Source organism: Oncorhynchus clarkii, unplaced genomic scaffold (assembly GCF_045791955.1).
Source record: "Oncorhynchus clarkii lewisi isolate Uvic-CL-2024 unplaced genomic scaffold, UVic_Ocla_1.0 unplaced_contig_9327_pilon_pilon, whole genome shotgun sequence".
NCBI classification, from domain to species: Eukaryota; Metazoa; Chordata; class Actinopteri; order Salmoniformes; family Salmonidae; genus Oncorhynchus; species Oncorhynchus clarkii.
The window spans coordinates 170,001-188,405 of NW_027257948.1; the positions used below are offsets into that span (position 1 = coordinate 170,001).

The window sequence follows — 18,405 nt, forward strand, 5'->3', positions numbered from 1 at the left end:
GGTCCGAGCTGCCTCACCCCTCTCCAACAGAGTGTCACCTCTCCCCGCTAGGGCCTCCCCCCTCTCCCCCAGAGTTCCTCTCAGGGGCCTCCAAGCTGACACCGCTGATCTCCTCTGGTTCACATCCATACTGGAGAGATACGGAGACCCTGCGCACGCACACACACACACACACACACACACACACACACACACACACACAACAAAGTTAGGGTGGTAAAAGCAATGGAGTTGAATTTGAAGTTTAAAGTCAGATGTATTGTAGATGATAGCTGGTCTTACTGGGAGAAGGGGGAGGTTTACCAGACAGCTTCTTTTTCCTGGCTTTCTGTTGAGACACAAAACAAGGGTTAGCGACACAGGGTTAGAGACACACACACACACACACACACACACACACACACACACACACACACACACACACACACACACACACACACACACACACACACACACACACACACACACACACACACACACACACACACACACACACACACACACACACACACACACACACACACACACACACACACACACACGGGGGAACAGAAAGTCATCTCACCTTTCCAGAGTCTGATATGTAGGTAGCAAGAGAAAGTCCATCCTCAACCTTGGAAACAAGGAGAGGAGAATTAGTTAGTGAGTCTATCTATACAACTTACGGTAGGCTAATAGAGTAGCAGGACAATAACTGCTGTCACAAAACAGTATTCAATCTACAGAAGTAGTACTACAGAGGCTAACTAAAACAGTATCCAATCTACAGAAGTAGTACTACAGAGGCTAACTAAAACAGTATCCAATCTACAGAAGTGGTACTACAGAGGCTAACTAAAACCGTATCCAATCTACAGAAGTAGTACTACAGAGGCTAACTAAAACAGTATCCAATCTACAGAAGTGGTACTACAGAGGCTAACTAAAACAGTATCCAATCTACAGAAGTAGTACTACAGAGGCTAACTAAAACAGTATCCAATCTACAGAAGTAGTACTACAGAGGCTAACTAAAACAGTATCCAATCTACAGAAGTAGTATTACAGTAGATAACTAAAACAGTATCCAATCTACAGAAGTAGTACTACAGAGGCTAACTAAAACAGTATCCAATCTACAGAAGTAGTACTACAGAGGCTAACTAAAACAGTATCCAATCTACAGAAGTAGTATTACAGTAGATAACTAAAACAGTATCCAATCTACAGAAGTAGTACTACAGAGGCTAACTAAAACAGTATCCAATCTACAGAAGTAGTATTACAGTAGATAACTAAAACAGTATCCAATCTACAGAAGTGGTACTAGAGTAGTTAACTAAAACAGTATCCAATCTACAGAAGTAGTATTACAGAGGCTAACTAAAACAGTATCCAATCTACAGAAGTAGTATTACTAAAACAGTATCCAATCTACAGAAGTAGTACTACAGAGGCTAACTAAAACAGTATCCAATCTACAGAAGTAGTACTACAGAGGCTAACTAAAACAGTATCCAATCTACAGAAGTGGTACTACAGTAGATAACTAAAACAGTATCCAATCTACAGAAGTAGTATTACAGTAGATAACTAAAACAGTATCCAATCTACAGAAGTAGTATTACTAAAACAGTATCCAATCTACAGAAGTAGTACTACAGAGGCTAACTAAAACAGTATCCAATCTACAGAAGTAGTACTACAGAGGCTAACTAAAACAGTATCCAATCTACAGAAGTAGTATTACTAAAACAGTATCCAATCTACAGAAGTAGTACTACAGAGGCTAACTAAAACAGTATCCAATCTACAGAAGTGGTACTACAGTAGATAACTAAAACAGTATCCAATCTACAGAAGTGGTACTACTAAAACAGTATCCAATCTACAGAAGTGGTACTACAGTAGATAACTACATCAGTAGTGTCGTAAAACAACACACCAGATCTTCTGGGTCTTCGTCCGTCGGGATATCGCTGGCCACGAGAGACATCGTTGAAGTTGGATACAGATTATAAAATGGTAAACTAATCTCTCTTTGGAGAAATTGGACAGTTGGAGAACCTCTCCTTGCGTGTTCTTGTCATTTTCCTGTGCTTCATTTCGCTACGTTGACACGTTTGCCTTAGCTATAGCTGCGGGGGAAAACAAGCATTTGGTAGAGATATAAAATAAAATAAACACCTCTTACTTTGAGATCAAAACATAATCAAATGCCTGTCCTCAAACCGACACGAAAGCAACAATAGCCTCGCAGCTATAGCCTACCCCAAGCGATTATTTTAGATTTCGTTACGAGCACAGCAGACACCTACAATCTCTCGTATTACACCGTTGCTCGGGAATAAACGATGCAGAAATGGAAATATAATTGAATAGTCTTCTTTCATAATTCCTTTGATGTTGTTTTTCCGGCTATTTCTCTGGCATCAGTAGTCTAGCAACAACACAACAATTGTAGCGGAGCAGAAATACGTTGATGTTCGTTTATGAGCGTCTTTGCTGCGCAGGTTTTACGCAGATCACGATAAGAGTGCTTCTTCTATGGTTTTCACGGTTCAGACAAATACCCCATAATCAGATAATAATATCTTATTATTATTGTGCATGTAAACGCACTCACTGACTAGCCTAACTCCAGGGTGTTATTGTGTGTAAACATAGTTTGTGTGTTCATTTCAAGGTAAATGTCACGACTTCCGCCAAGGTTGGCTCTCCTGCCCGTTCGGGCGGTGCTCGGCGGTCGTCGTCACCGTCCTACTAGCCACTACCGATCCCTTTTCGTGTATCTGTTGGTTTTGTCTGATTGGTTGCACCTGTGTTGTTTAGTTAATTGGTGTCTGTATATAATGTAGGTTGTCCCACCCTTGTTTTGTGCGGGATTGTTTATGTTGTCATTCATTTCGTCTATCGGTGTTTTTGTGTTTCTTATTCTCCGGTTAGTCTGTTATCCTGTGTTGGATAATTTCACCTGTGTGTGTTTGGGTTGACCGTGTTTTGTTCACCGGAGAATAAAACTTTATATCGCTATCTGCTCTCTGCGCCTGATTCCACCCACCTTGATTAGACGTGACAGTAAAGCTGTGCGCACTTCATCTGGAAAGTCATTGCTATTTCATGCCAACTTGTGTATCCGCTCTCAGAAGCTTGTGTATGGCGTCATATGTTGCTCAAACTAGCTTGAATGTTAGCTAATGTGTGTGCTAACCCAGCTAGCTAGCTGTGTACTGTTCCAAGGCAGGTATGGGACTCTGAATGTATGTCAGAGACACATGGTAACCCTAGCCTCCCTGAATGCTTGTTTGATCTCTACCAAGAGGTCTGGTCCTTCATGACACAGACAGAACAGGATTTCGCCAAAGATACTGATACAGTGCATTCGGAGAATATTCAGACCCCTTGACTGTTTCCACATTTTGTTACGTTAAAGCCTAATAATAAAATTGATAAAACGTGTTTTTTCCCTCATCCCCTCATTTGCACTGTTGGGTAGAGCCTGTAAGTCAGCATTTCACCTGTTGTATTTGGCGCACGTGACAAACTTTGATTTGATTTGATAAAAGTTCATACAATACACCATAATGACAAAGTAAAAAAAAAGGATTTTAGAAATGTTTCCTACAAAATAAAAAATAATTGGATACTGCCGTCCGGTGTCTGTCTGTAATCTGACACCTTGGTTAGATTGACAAGAAGTTCATCTTTAAACCTGTTTAATAGTTGTATCTTTTCAGAATTTTTATAATGAGTATTTCTGTATTTGAATTTGGCGCTCTGTAATCTCACTGGATGTTGGCCAGGTGGGGACAGGTCCCTACATACCCTAGAGAGGTTTTAATGTTGTCGATGTTGGTCAGGTGGGACAGGTCCCTACATACCCTAGAGAGGTTTTAATGTTGTTGATGTTGGTCAGGTGGGACAGGTCCCTACATACCCTAGAGAGGTTTTAATGTTGTCGATGTTGGCCAGGTGGGACAGGTCCCTACATACCCTAGAGAGGTTTTAATGTTGTCGATGTTGGTCAGGTGGGACAGGTCCCTACATACCCTAGAGAGGTTTTAATGTTGTCGATGTTGGTCAGGTGGTAAACAGAAGTTGTGAATAAGCTCACACCACATATACACACACATTGCAATTTAAGATGTGTTTAGATGGAAACAAGCCTTTCACCTAATCATCCTTATTACTCACCATATCTCTCTCTTTCTCTCTCTCTTTTCTGCTCTCTCTCTCTCTCTCTCTCTCTCTTTACCTCTCTTTACCTCTCTCTCTTTACCTCTCTCCCCCTCTCTCTCTCTCTACTTCTCTCTCTCTCTATCTCTCTCTGTCTCTCTCTACCTCTCTCTCTCTCTACCTCTCTCTCTTTACCTCTCTCTCTCTCTCTCTGTTTTTACCTCTGTATCTGAAAAGGAGTTTATGGAGGTTAGGAGGCGTGGCGTCGCCACTTGTGTGTGTTTGAGGATGTAGGACTGCTCATCTCCTCTCCTTCTCTTGTAGTTAGTGAAGAAACAGAATGAGTTCACAATAATGTGTCCAAATTCCTTTCACAAGAACAATAGACTCTCCCTCTCACTCTCTCTGTCTCTCTGTCTCTCTGTCTCTCTCCTTCTATCTCTCCCCCAGCTGGTCATGTTTAGGTTCTGTAGTAGTGTTTTTCATCCCCCCTGTGTGTGTGTGTGTGTGTGTGTGTGTGTGTGTGTGTGTGTGTGTGTGTGTGTGTGTGTGTGTGTGTGTGTGTGTGTGTGTGTGTGTGTGTGTGTGTGTGTGTGTGTGTGTGTGTGTGTGTGTGTGTGTGTGTTACAGTACCCCACATAGTTCATGTTGTAATGACTGTGGAATGTCTTTAACTGAAACCAGAGAGATACCATTCTATTAATATGAAGTTATATTACACACTATATTACTATATTACCATTCTATTAATATGAAGTTATATTACTATATTACCATTCTATTAATATGAAGTTATATTACTATATTACCATTCTATTAATATGAAGTTATATTACTATATTACTATATTAATATGTAGTTATATTACTATATTACCATTCTATTAATATGAAGTTATATTACTATATTACCATTCTATTAATATGGAGTATATTAACATCACCGATCCAGTAAAAATGTACTAGGCAAGATGGCGGAGGCGGATGTTTGGTTTAAAACTGCTAGTCTGGTGAAGATAATTATTTATTTATATATTTTCTTGTGAAGATAATAGCAGAGAGTGACAATGAGTGGGTTACCATGACGAAGAAGAAGGGAAACATGATCAATTAAGTTGTGGTGGATACTAGAAAACCACCAAGACTCGATTTTTGTCATAGTGATTGTAGCGCCCACACATGGTCATAAACTGTACAGCACAGTTGGAGTCAGTCGGAGTTGTTTTTACTGTGAACGCAGCTGAACGTTTTATTGGGGATCTTCATGATTTCACAGCCGAAGCCTTGCATGACATCCTGTCGGTGATTGTTCCCGCCTGTGTATGGATGTATTTTGGAGTTGACTTATTTTGAATGTTGTCTGCACAGCTTCTTGAACATTATGAATGGACCATCTCTGATTGCTGCTCACGGACAGAAGAGACGGACTTCAAACATAAATAGCCAGGTGACTTTAACTTAATGTTAGCCAGCTAGGTGTTGATAGGGAGTGGTGTAATAGCTAGGTGTTGATAGGGAGTGGTGTAATAGCTAGGTGTTGATAGGGAGTGGTGATAGGTGTTGATAGGGAGTGATGCTAGGTGTTGATAGGGAGTAACAGATAGGTGTTGATAGGGAGTAACAACTAGGTGTTGTAATAGCTAGGTGTTGATAGGGTAATAGTAGGTGTTGATAAATAGCTAGGTGTTGATAGGGAGTGGTGTAACTAGGTGTTGATAGGGAGTGGTGTAACAGCTAGGTGTTGATAGGGAGTGGTAGCTAGGTGTTGATAGCTAGGTGTTGATAGGGAGTGGTGTAATAGCTAGGTGTTGATAGGGAGTAGCTAGGTGTTGATAGGGAGTGATGTAATAGCTAGGTGTTGATAGGGAGTGGTGTAACAGATAGGTGTTGATAGGGAGTGGTGTAACATCTAGGTGTTGATAGGGAGTGGTATAACAGCTAGGTGTTGATAGGGAGTGGTGTAATAGCTAGGTGTTGATAGGGAGTGGTGTACCAGATAGGTGCTGATAGGGAGTGGTGTACCAGCTAGGTGTTGATAGGGAGTGGTGTAACAGATAGTTGTTGATCGGGAGTGGTGTAATAGCTAGGTGTTGATAGGAAATGGTGTAATAGCTAGGTGTTGATAGGGAGTGGTGTAACAGATAGGTGTTGATAGGGAATGGTGTAATAGCTAGGTGTTGATAGGGAGTGGTGTAATAGCTAGGTGTTGATAGGGAATGGTGTAATAGCTAGGTGTTGATAGGGAGTGGTGTAATAGCTAGGTGTTGATAGGGAGTGGTGTAATAGCTAGGTGTTGATAGGGAGTGGTGTAATAGCTAGGTGTTGATAGGGAGTGGTGTAATAGCTAGGTGTTGATAGGGAGTGGTGTAACAGCTAGGTGTTGATAGGGAGTGGTGTAATAGCTAGGTGTTGATAGGGAGTGGTGTAATAGCTAGGTGTTGATAGGGAGTGGTGGAACAGATAGGTGTTGATAGGGAGTGGTGTAACAGCTAGGTGTTGATTGGGAGTGGTGTAACAGCTAGGTGTTGATAGGGAGTGGTGTAATAGCTAGGTGTTGATAGGGAGTGGTGTACCAGCTAGGTGTTGATAGGGAGTGGTGTACCAGCTAGGTGTTGATAGGGAGTGGTGTAATAGCTAGGTGTTGATAGGGAGTGGTGTAATAGCTAGGTGTTGATAGGGAGTGGTGTAACAGATAGGTGTTGATAGGGAGTGGTGTAACAGCTAGGTGTTGATAGGGAGTGGTGTAACAGCTAGGTGTTGATAGGGAGTGGTGTAATAGCTAGGTGTTGATAGGGAGTGGTGTACCAGCTAGGTGTTGATAGGGAGTGGTGTACCAGCTAGGTGTTGATAGGGAATGGTGTAACAGATAGGTGTTGATAGGGAATGGTGTAATAGCTAGGTGTTGATAGGGAGTGGTGTAATAGCTAGGTGTTGATAATGAGTGGTGTACCAGCTAGGTGTTGATAGGGAGTGGTGTACCAGCTAGGTGTTGATAGGGAGTGGTGTAATAGCTAGGTGTTGATAGGGAGTGGTGTAATAGCTAGGTGTTGATAGGGAGTGGTGTAATAGCTAGGTGTTGATAGGGAGTGGTGTAACAGATAGGTGTTGATAGGGAGTGGTGTAACAGCTAGGTGTTGATGGAGAGTGGTGTAACAGATAGGTGTTGATAGGGAGTGGTGTAATAGCTAGGTGTTGATAGGGAGTGGTGTAACAGATAGGTGTTGATAGGGAATGGTGTAATAGCTAGGTGTTGATAGGGAGTGGTGTAACAGCTAGGTGTTGATAGGGAGTGGTGTAATAGCTAGGTGTTGATAGGGAGTGGTGTAATAGCTAGGTGTTGATAGGGAGTGGTGTACCAGCTAGGTGTTGATAGGGAGTGGTGTACCAGCTAGGTGTTGATAGGGAGTGGTGTACCAGCTAGGTGTTGATAGGGAGTGGTGTACCAGCTAGGTGTTGATAGGGAGTGGTGTAACAGATAGGTGTTGATAGGGAGTAGTGTAATAGCTGGGTGTTGATAGGGAGTGGTGTAATAGCTAGGTGTTGATAGGGAGTGGTGTAACAGCTAGGTGTTGATAGTGAGTGGTGTACCAGCTAGGTGTTGATAGGGAGTGGTGTAACAGATAGGTGTTGATAGGGAGTGGTAATCTAGTTATGGAATCTATAAAACGTTAACCAGCTAAAGTTACTATAGCTAGATGTCTGTATGAAGAACCATTTATTTTTTTAGCTAGTAGTTATTAAAACTGCGTCGCCTGTCAATGCACGATTGTCATAGGTCTAAGTATCTGAGAGTTGTCGCATGTTAGACAAGCGAACACATTCGGGGTTGTTAGCTAACGTTACATACAAATGAAGTGTCACTGGACCCATCGGGTCTGCTGTCTATTTTTCGGGCTAGAGACCATGTGGCGGAGCCTTCGGTGGGCAAGCGGTCATTTAATTGATGAAGAGATCAGATCAGCAATCTAATTGTTGTTGCAGAGGAGTTCCTGCAAGAGGCAAAGGACATCCAGCAACGGGAACCAAGATTGCAAGTTGTTACATGTGTATAATTTTTTGTTGAACGGCATGCCTGGTCAAGCCTGAGATTTTGTATAATTGACTTGTCCTGTGTTAAATCTCCTGTGTCAAAGAGGCGCATTTCGCAAAATATGTTGCGAAGTCAATGAAAAAAAAACATTTGGTTGGCTTGTCTCTCTAATGCTGTTCCTAAATGATGTATGGTGCTCTTAGTCTTTTAACCTAAAACAGTTTTTAGCAGTGTATGTTGTAGCTAGTTTATTGTTTATTTTATTTTAGTAGCCCCTTTGGCGGGAAGGCGATATCCGATCACCAAGGAGCAGCTTGAGTTCCTCATAGATTGTCATATGACCATAAGACAAATGGCACGGAACCCAAACCGCGCGCCAACGAGTGACGCGGATCGCGCTGCAAGTTCTGCCTCTCCCATCTCATTGGTTATACCCACGTGGGTGACTGAACGAGAACGAGGTCATTGGCGTAATGCACCTAATTTACATAAGTATTCAGACCCTTTGCTATGAGACTCGAAATTGAGCTCAGGTGCATCCTGTTTCCATTGATCATCCTTGTGATGTTTCTACAACTTGATTGGAGTCCACCTGTGGTAAATGCAATTGATTGGACAGGATTTGGAAAGGCACACACCTGTCTATATAAGATCCCACAGTTGACAGTGCATGTCAGAGCAAAAACCAAGACATGAGGTCGAAGGAATTATCTGTGGAGCTCCGAGACAGGATTGTGTCGAGGCACAGATCTGGGGAAGGGTACCAAAGAATATCTGCAGCATTGAAGGTCCCCAAGAACACAGTGGCCTCCATCATTCTAAAATGGAAGAAGTTTGGAACCACCAAGACTCTTCCTAGAGCTGGCCGCCCGGCCAAACAGGCAGTGAACGAGGTAAGCTATACCAATCTCCCCGGCAGGAACACAGAACCAAACAGGCAGTGAATGCGGTAAGCTATACCAATCTCCCCGGCAGGAACACAGAACCAAACAGGCAGTGAACGCGGTAAGCTATACCAATCTCCTTGGCAGGAACACAGAACCAAACAGGCAGTGGTGGAAAAAGTACCCAATTGTACAAAATACTATAGTTATAATATAGATACCTTTTTAATGAAAGTCACCCTGTAAAAGTCTAAGTATTCGGTTCTAAATATAATTATTATTAAGTATCAAAAGTAAATGTTATTGGTGAAATATACTTACAGTGGGGCAAAAAAGTATTTAGTCAGTCACCAATTGTGCAAGTTCTCCCACTTAAAAAGATGAGAGAGGCCTGTACTTTTCATCATAGGTACACTTCAACTATGACAGACAAAATGAGGAAAAACAATCCAGAAATAGGATTTTTAATTCATTTATTTGCAAAATATGGTGGAAAATAAGTATTTGGTCAATAACAAAAGTTTATCTCAATACTTTGTTATATACCCTTTGTTGGCATTGACAGAGGTCAAACGTTTTCTGTAAGTCTTCAGAAGGTTTTCACACACTGTTGCTGGTATTTTGGCCCATTGCTCCATGCAGATCTCCTTTAGAGCAGTGATGTTTTGGGGCTGTTGCTGGGCAACATTGACTTTCAACTCCCTCCAAAGATTTTCTATGGGGTTGAGATCTGGAGACTGGCTAGGCCACTCCAGGACCTTGAAATGCTTCTTACGAAGCCACTCCTTCGTTGCCCGGGTGGTGTGTTTGGGATCATTGTCATGCTAATACACGTCCATTATCTCCAAGGTAACGTACAGAACGTCTGCGTTTATCCCTTTACATAATACACATCCATTATCTCCAAGGTAATGTACAGAACGTCTGCGTTTATCCCTTTACATAATACACATCCATTATCTCCAAGGTAATGTACAGAACGTCTGCGTTTATCCCTTTACATAATACACAGATGATATGAACTTGGTGAAATCCATTACCCTCTGCCGCCTGCTCTCCCTCTCCTCAAAACGACAACCTTTCATCTCCAGTGGCTAAAATAACAATCTGTTCTGTCTATGAGGGCGGCAGGGTAGCCTGGTGGTTAGAGGCAGGGTAGCCTAGTGGTTAGAGGCAGGGTAGCCTAGTGGTTAGAGGCAGGGTAGCCTGGTGGTTAGAGGCAGGGTAGCCTAGTGGTTAGAGGCAGGGTAGCCTAGTGGATAGAGGCAGGGTAGCCTAGTGGTTAGGGGCAGGGTAGCCTAGTGGTTAGAGGCAGGGTAGCCTAGTGGTTAGAGGCAGGGTAGCCTGGTGGATAGAGGCAGGGTAGCCTGGTGGTTAGAGGCAGGGTAGCCTAGTGGTTAGAGGCAGGGTAGCCTAGTGGTTAGAGGCAGGGTAGCCTAGTGGTTAGAGGCAGGGTAGCCTAGTGGTTAGAGGCAGGGTAGCCTAGTGGTTAGAGGCAGGGTAGCCTAGTGGTTAGAGGCAGGGTAGCCTAGTGGTTAGAGGCAGGGTAGCCTAGTGGTTAGAGGCAGGGTAGCCTAGTGGTTAGGGGCAGGGTAGCCTAGTGGTTAGGGGCAGGGTAGCCTAGTGGTTAGAGGCAGGGTAGAGGCAGGTTAGAGGCAGGGTAGCCTAGTGGTTAGGGGTAGGGTACCCTAGTGGTTAGGGGCATGGTAGTCTAGTGGTTAGGGGTAGGGTAGCCTAGTGGTTAGGGGTAGGGTACCCTAGTGGTTAGGGGCAGGGTAGTCTAGTGGTTAGAGGCAGGGTAGCCTAGTGGTTAGAGGCAGGGTAGCCTAGTGGTTAGAGGCAGGGTAGCCTAGTGGTTAGAGGCAGGGTAGCCTAGTGGTTAGAGGCAGGGTAGCCTAGTGGTTAGAGGCAGGGTAGCCTAGTGGTTAGAGGCAGGGTAGCCTAGTGGTTAGGGGCAGGGTAGCCTAGTGGTTAGGGGCAGGGTAGCCTAGTGGTTAGAGGCAGGGTAGCCTAGTGGTTAGGGGCAGGGTAGCCTAGTGGTTAGAGGCAGGGTAGCCTAGTGGTTAGAGCGTTGGACTAGTAACCGGAAGGTTGCAAGTTCAAACCCCTGAGCTGACAAGGTACAAATGTGTCGTTCTGCCCCTGAACAGGCAGTTAACCCACTAGTCCGTCATTGAAAATATTAATTTGTTCTTAACTGACATGCCTAGTTAAATAAATAAATAAATAAATAATGAAAAAGTAAGTGTTTCCTGTTGGAATGCCGATGTGTGATCTGAACAGATGAGACAGACTAAGCTATAGTATACACTTTCTCCTGGTCTGCAGCCAGAGAGAGATGATGGGCCTCGTCTTGAATTCTCCGGATCTCCCACATTTCCTCTAGAGACTGAAAATCAATACAGGGACAGTACCAAAACAAAGCCGTTCAGATGGAGTAACTAATATGATACTTGATAGATGCTAAAAGTGGACAAGGTCATTTAACATTCCAAACCTCCAGTGTCACTGGGGCTTGTGATGAGGTCAGAGGTCGTCTCCTCCCCAGAGGCAGAGTCTCTGTCTCGGAGGTCGTCTCCTCCCCAGAGGCAGAGTCTCTGTCTCGGAGGTCGTCTCCTCCCCAGAGGCAGAGTCTCTGTCTCGGAGGTCGTCTCCTCCCCAGAGGCAGAGTCTCTGTCTCGGAGGTCGTCTCCTCCCCAGAGGCAGAGTCTCTGTCTCGGAGGTCGTCTCCTCCCCAGAGGCAGAGTCTCTGTCTCGGAGGTCGTCTCCTCCCCAGAGGCAGAGTCTCTGTCTCGGAGGTCGTCTCCTCCCCAGAGGCAGAGTCTCTGTCTCGGAGGTCGTCTCCTCCCCAGAGGCAGAGTCTCTGTCTCGGAGGTCGTCTCCTCCCCAGAGGCAGAGTCTCTGTCTCGGAGGTCGTCTCCTCCCCAGAGGCAGAGTCTCTGTCTCGGAGGTCGTCTCCTCCCCAGAGGCAGAGTCTCTGTCTCGGAGGTCGTCTCCTCCCCAGAGGCAGAGTCTCTGTCTCGGAGGTCGTCTCCTCCCCAGAGGCAGAGTCTCTGTCTCGGAGGTCGTCTCCTCCCCAGAGGCAGAGTCTCTGTCTCGGAGGTCGTCTCCTCCCCAGAGGCAGAGTCTCTGTCTCGGAGGTCGTCTCCTCCCCAGAGGCAGAGTCTCTGTCTCGGAGGTCGTCTCCTCCCCAGAGGCAGAGTCTCTGTCTCGGAGGTCGTCTCCTCCCCAGAGGCAGAGTCTCTGTCTCGGAGGTCGTCTCCTCCCCAGAGGCAGAGTCTCTGTCTCGGAGGTCGTCTCCTCCCCAGAGGCAGAGTCTCTGTCTCGGAGGTCGTCTCCTCCCCAGAGGCAGAGTCTCTGTCTCGGAGGTCGTCTCCTCCCCAGAGGCAGAGTCTCTGTCTCGGAGGTCGTCTCCTCCCCAGAGGCAGAGTCTCTGTCTCGGAGGTCGTCTCCTCCCCAGAGGCAGAGTCTCTGTCTCGGAGGTCGTCTCCTCCCCAGAGGCAGAGTCTCTGTCTCGGAGGTCGTCTCCTCCCCAGAGGCAGAGTCTCTGTCTCGGAGGTCGTCTCCTCCCCAGAGGCAGAGTCTCTGTCTCGGAGGTCGTCTCCTCCCCAGAGGCAGAGTCTCTGTCTCGGAGGTCGTCTCCTCCCAAGAGGCAGAGTCTCTGTCTCGGAGGTCGTCTCCTCCCCAGAGGCAGAGTCTCTGTCTCAGAGGTCGTCTCCTCCCCAGAGGCAGAGTCTCTGTCTCGGAGGTCGTCTCCTCCCCAGAGGCAGAGTCTCTGTCTCAGAGGTCGTCTCCTCCCTTACACACTCTTTTAACATAAAAAATACAATAAATCACTAGTTGCTCAAATACTTTATTACTTTTGTATACCGTTTATAAATCCAGTTTCAAATGTAATTAATATCCTCTGGAATTTATCAGGTGACATAATAAAGCTCAATGTGCCTTCCTTCCTTCCTTCCTTCCTTCCTTCCTTCCTAACTAACACACCAGCTATCAAATACCTTCAGTCTGTAGAACAGGCCAGACCTCCCCAGGCCAGCTATCAAATACCTTCAGTCTGAAGAACAGGCCAGACCTCCCCAGACCAGCTATCAAATACCTTCAGTCTGAAGAACAGGCCAGACCTCCCCAGAACAGCTATCAAATACCTTCAGTCTGAAGAACAGGCCAGACCTCCCCAGGCCAGCTATCAAATACCTTCAGTCTGAAGAACAGGGCAGACTTCCCCAGGCCAGCTATCAAATACCTTCAGTCTGAAGAACAGGGCAGACCTCCCCAGACCAGCTGATTGGATTGCCGCTGGACACGTGTCCCATCCTTTCAGGCTGTTGCCCTGAGGTAGGACCCCTTAAGGAAACAAGTGCAGTATAACTACAGTATGCTGCAAATACTGCGTACAAAATATATATGTTTACTGCAGTATTTTTGAATTGTAACTGCAGTTATAGTGGCGTATAACTGCAGTTAAACTTTGAGTGTAGGGTATTTGTAGATTATTATAATTGTTTTAAGCGAAGTATAAGGGAGTTATACTCCAGTCTAGTAGGTGGCGCTAATGCAACATTTATTGGATACCAAACGCCGTTAAGCCTCGAAGAAGAGTGGCTAGCTAGTATCGGTAGCAACTTCTCAAAGTCAAGTTCCAAGGTAAGATTAAGCTTTATTAGGAAGTTGAATCAGGGGTGAAAGTAAGGCGGGACGGTCCGGTACGGTGTCCCGGTAAAATATATAGTGGGCGTACGAGGTGCGCGTGGACAACAGTAGATGCTGAAATTCAGGCTACAAGTGTAGGCCTTGTGACAATCGCAGAATTGCAATACATCACACGTAGTTTTGAATCTCTTTCCAGTCATTAAATTGGGGTTTGGATGCTGAAATTATTGTGACTGAACGAATGTCCGCGGGTAGCCTATAGGTGCGCGGTTAAGTGCTTTGTTTGACAATGGAAAAATGATAACTGCTTGTGTTTATGACACATTAAAACGGCATAAGGAAATTGAAAATGATATCCTAATTAGCGTACTCCTGTTTATACAGAAATAATTCAAAATAGGCTACTACACTAAAAAGCATAATATGGGCACAGAGGATCATTAGCTTATTTAAAAAAAATAAAAAGACATTGTCGACGGTCTGAAGGGCCCGCGATATGGGCAGCGCGCGCTTCAAATACCAAAATAGATCTTTGTTAAGTTGCGACTGTCAGTGAAAAGCAGAAACCCATCCGGGCATATCGCAATATTTAAAAATACAATCGCGAAAAAACTGTTTGAAAAGCAAATGCCTATTGCTGTAAAGGGACGACAATGAAAAGACTCCAATCGGTCTTTTAGTTATCAAAATTCTTAACTTAATTGAGCGAACAGTATCTTATTGGCACTAGCGGAGAACATCGGCCATATCCCCGGTGACAAAAATGTACCATGGCACTACAATGGTACTTTCATTCATACCATGGTACTTCTATGGCACTTTCATTCATACCATGGTACTTCTATGGTACTTTGACTTATACCATGGTATACTCTGAACCATGGAAATGCACCATGGTTTTAGCCTTTAAGTATGATGGTACTGCCATGCACCTAAATAATGCCATGGTATTGCAGCATTCATACCATGTGGATCATGGAAATACCATGTTCAACCATGGTATTGCACAATTATGATAAACGGTACCAAAACTGATCAAATAATACCAACTTTTATTAATTGTGTGTTACCATAGTACAAAGACAGTATAATACATGAAATAAATAAACCCCCTAAGGTCAAGAGATTGGTATTATAATGATGAATTTATACCTGTATGGAAAAGTTTCTGATAAAGTAGAAGAGAGGCTACCATTGTTGGACCTACTTTGTCTGTAACATCAAAGTTAAAGGGACATAGTTGCTGTGAAAAAGAGGCACTACTTTATGTATTAATAGAACCGTATATTTTTCTGATGTTTGGGTGTCCTGTGTTGCCAACCTGAAATGTGAGATAATCATGTTGTCATCATGTACTTATATATTGTATTTATAGTATTTTATAGTATTTATAGTATTTATTTATGTATTTATAGTCAAGGGGTTGTTTCGGCCCACAGAGGAAGCCGCTCGCTCTAGTGGTTCTCGCGCCAGCCTGTCAGAGTCCGTTGCCGAGGCAACTGTAAAGAGAAGAGAAGCTTCGCTTCTTGTTGGGATATGTACGTACTGTCACTGTGGGGATGACATCGTCAATGAAGTTAGTCACTGGCTTGGTAGTATAAGGTGGTATAATCCTCAATGCCATTGGATGAATCGCGGAACATATTCCAGTCTGTGCTGCTAAACAGTCCTGTAGCGTTCCATCTGCCTCATCAGACCACATCGGTTATTGAGCACGTCACTGGTACTTCCTGCTCTAGTTTTTGCTTGTAAGCAGGAATCAGAAGAATGAAATTATGGTCAGATTTGCCAAGTGGAGGTCGAGGAGAGCTGTGTATACATCTCTGTGTGTGGAGTGAAGGTGGTCCAGAGTTTATTATTTTATTTTATTTTCCTCTGGTTGCACATGTGACATCCTGGAACGAGAAACGAGGTACAATGGTTTTAGTTTGCCTGCATTAAAGTCCCCGACCACTAGGAGCGCCACTTCTGGATGAGCGTTTTCCTGTTTGAATATGTCCTTATACAGCTGGTTGAGTGCGTCTCTTAGTGCATCGGTCTGTGGTGGTAAATAGACGGCTATGGAAAGTACAGGTGAGAACTCTCTCGGTAGATAGTTTGGTCTACAACTTATCATGAGGTACTCTACCTCAGACGAGCAATACCTCAAGACTTTAGTATTAGACATTGCGCACTAGCAGTTATTGACAAATAGACACACCCCTGCGCCCCTCGTCTTACCAGACGTAGCTGCTCTGTCCTGCCGAAACACAAAAGCCACCAGCAGTTATTTTATCCGTGTCGTCGTTCAGCCGCGACTCGGTAACACACCAGATATTACAGTTGGTAGGATAGTCTGGATCGTTCAGCCTCGACTCGGTAACACACCAGATAGTACAGTTGGTAGGATAGTCTGGATCGTTCAGCCTCGACTCGGTAACACACCAGATAGTACAGTTGGTAGGATAGTCTGGATCGTTCAGCCTCGACTCGGTAACACACCAGATAGTACAGTTGGTAGGATAGTCTGGATCGTTCAGCCGCGACTCGGTAACACACCAGATAGTACAGTTGGTAGGATAGTCTGGATCGTTCAGCCTCGACTCGGTAACACACCAGATAGTACAGTTAGTTGGTAGGATAGTCTGGATCGTTCAGCCTCGACTCGGTAACACACCAGATAGTACAGTTGGTAGGATAGTCTGGATCGTTCAGCCGCGACTCGGTAACACACCAGATAGTACAGTTGGTAGGATAGTCTGGATCGTTCAGCCTCGACTCGGTAACACACCAGATATTACAGTTGGTAGGATAGTCTGGATCGTTCAGCCGCGACTCGGTAACACACCAGATAGTACAGTTGGTAGGATAGTCTGGATCGTTCAGCCTCGACTCGGTAACACACCAGATAGTACAGTTGGTAGGATAGTCTGGATCGTTCAGCCTCGACTCGGTAACACACCAGATAGTACAGTTGGTAGGATAGTCTGGATCGTTCAGCCTCGACTCGGTAACACACCAGATAGTACAGTTGGTAGGATAGTCTGGATCGTTCAGCCTCGACTCGGTAACACACCAGATAGTACAGTTGGTAGGATAGTCTGGATCGTTCAGCCTCGACTTGGTAACACACCAGATAGTACATTTGGTAGGATAGTCTGGATCGTTCAGCCTCGACTCGGTAACACACCAGATAGTACAGTTGGTAGGATAGTCTGGATCGTAGATCATCCAGTGATTGGCCACGTTAGGCACACCAATTGGTTTCACCTCGTTAGTCAGTATGTATGTCTTTCAGAACCTGTCCTAGAACCCCACCTGTTTCGTTCAGGTGGTTGTTGTTGTTGTTGTCAGCGACTCTGTTAGTTTCCCCTTCTGTTTGAGCGTTACTGTTAATGTTTGGTTTCTTGCTGGGAAACGTAACATAAAAGACCTATAAACTTACCCGCCATCACAGCTAACAGGTGGACATTGTGCAATCAGTCTTAGTGGTAACCTGGTAACGCACGTCGTGATTGACAGGTGGTTGCGCCAGACAACATGGCCCATGTGAGCTGTCACCAACCAACCATTGTAGAGTATGGCTGGTCTATGAAACTTCATCTGATCGGTAAAAAGAAACCTGTCCCACCTCCCAGAGCTCCTTCTCTCGCTCTCCTTGCTTGCAAAACGCTGTTTGCACATCTATAAATCTTTTTTGTCAAGGTTGGGCGCTAAACCACTGCCAAAAGACTGAGCATGCGAAATTAACATGCGCAGGTTTAAAGATGCAAATATTAAGTTACAAGTTTGCAAATGCAATTATAGATTATTCTTTCATGTTCACAACTCAGTTACACACTTGCAAATTGTGTTTACAACCACATCTATTCTACATGCTCAAGTCATTATGTAGATTATTTAACTTCATAATTTATAACATTCTATGTACTTAACTGTTTTTAGTAGTCTGATTATTTGTCGACCTACCCCCAATCAACATGTCTCGGCAAAAAGCCACATGTTTAACACAGTTAGCTAGCTAGCTACTAGGTGCTAACTAGGCTACTGCTAGGTTGTCATCTTCAACCTCTACGCTAACGCTAATTGTGAATGATCACATTATTTTTTTATCAAGTCAACAATGTCCGATATGTGATGTGTGAACTGTTCATCTCAATCAGACAACACTGATCACTAGCTAACGTTAGTAAGTTAGCATGGCTAGTTAGCCAGGCCGTGTGTTAGCTAGCTAGCCAACCTTAGTTACCTAACTTAAAATTTAGCAAATAATTTACTTAGTTAGCCATTTGTCCAGTGTGATTACAAAACAAATTCACATTTTGGTTCGGCTTTAAACTAACTTTGTGCTTGTAATTTAGCTTTGTGCTTGTAATTGAGCTATCTAGCCAGATCACATCCCACCGCAGTGAGAAAGGTGAACCAGTAAACTACAGTTAACCCAATAAAGCTAAAAAAATAGTTAACAGTAAGCTAAAGTTAACCCAGTTAGCTCAAATGGCTAACGTAAGCGATCGTTGTCATCGCCACAGCAATGTTAGCTAGCTACATTTTCTTAGCAGAATCCTAGAAGCCGAAATATTTTGCATGCATGGTCTATCCCTTTTTGTTAGAAAAGCTGTTCTAGTGAAACTCAGCCTGTTTTGTGAAGCTCACCTTTCACTTTTTTTTGTGCCTCTTCTGAATCCATCTCTAGTCTTCC

At 44.3% G+C, this 18,405-nt stretch overlaps 1 protein-coding gene across 2 annotated transcripts in view; it reads right to left on the reverse strand.

Moving 5' to 3' along the window:
* Nucleotides 1–2,486, reverse strand: part of LOC139394174 (IQ domain-containing protein E-like) — a 27,111-nt gene extending 24,625 nt beyond the window's left edge. The window contains exons 1-4 of one of the 2 annotated variants that reach the window (XM_071142216.1): nucleotides 1,925–2,486; nucleotides 566–613; nucleotides 283–328; nucleotides 1–149 (exon numbers count right to left, since the gene is read on the reverse strand). The exon at nucleotides 1–149 is cut by the window's left edge and continues 40 nt beyond it. In XM_071142216.1, coding sequence (XP_070998317.1) covers nucleotides 1–149; nucleotides 283–328; nucleotides 566–613; nucleotides 1,925–1,975 — 294 coding nt within the window. In that variant the 5' untranslated portion in view covers nucleotides 1,976–2,486. The remainder of the gene's footprint in view (nucleotides 150–282; nucleotides 329–565; nucleotides 614–1,924) is intronic. The other variant, XM_071142215.1, reaches the window with a different exon arrangement.
* Between the last annotated feature and the right edge of the window lie 15,919 nt (nucleotides 2,487–18,405).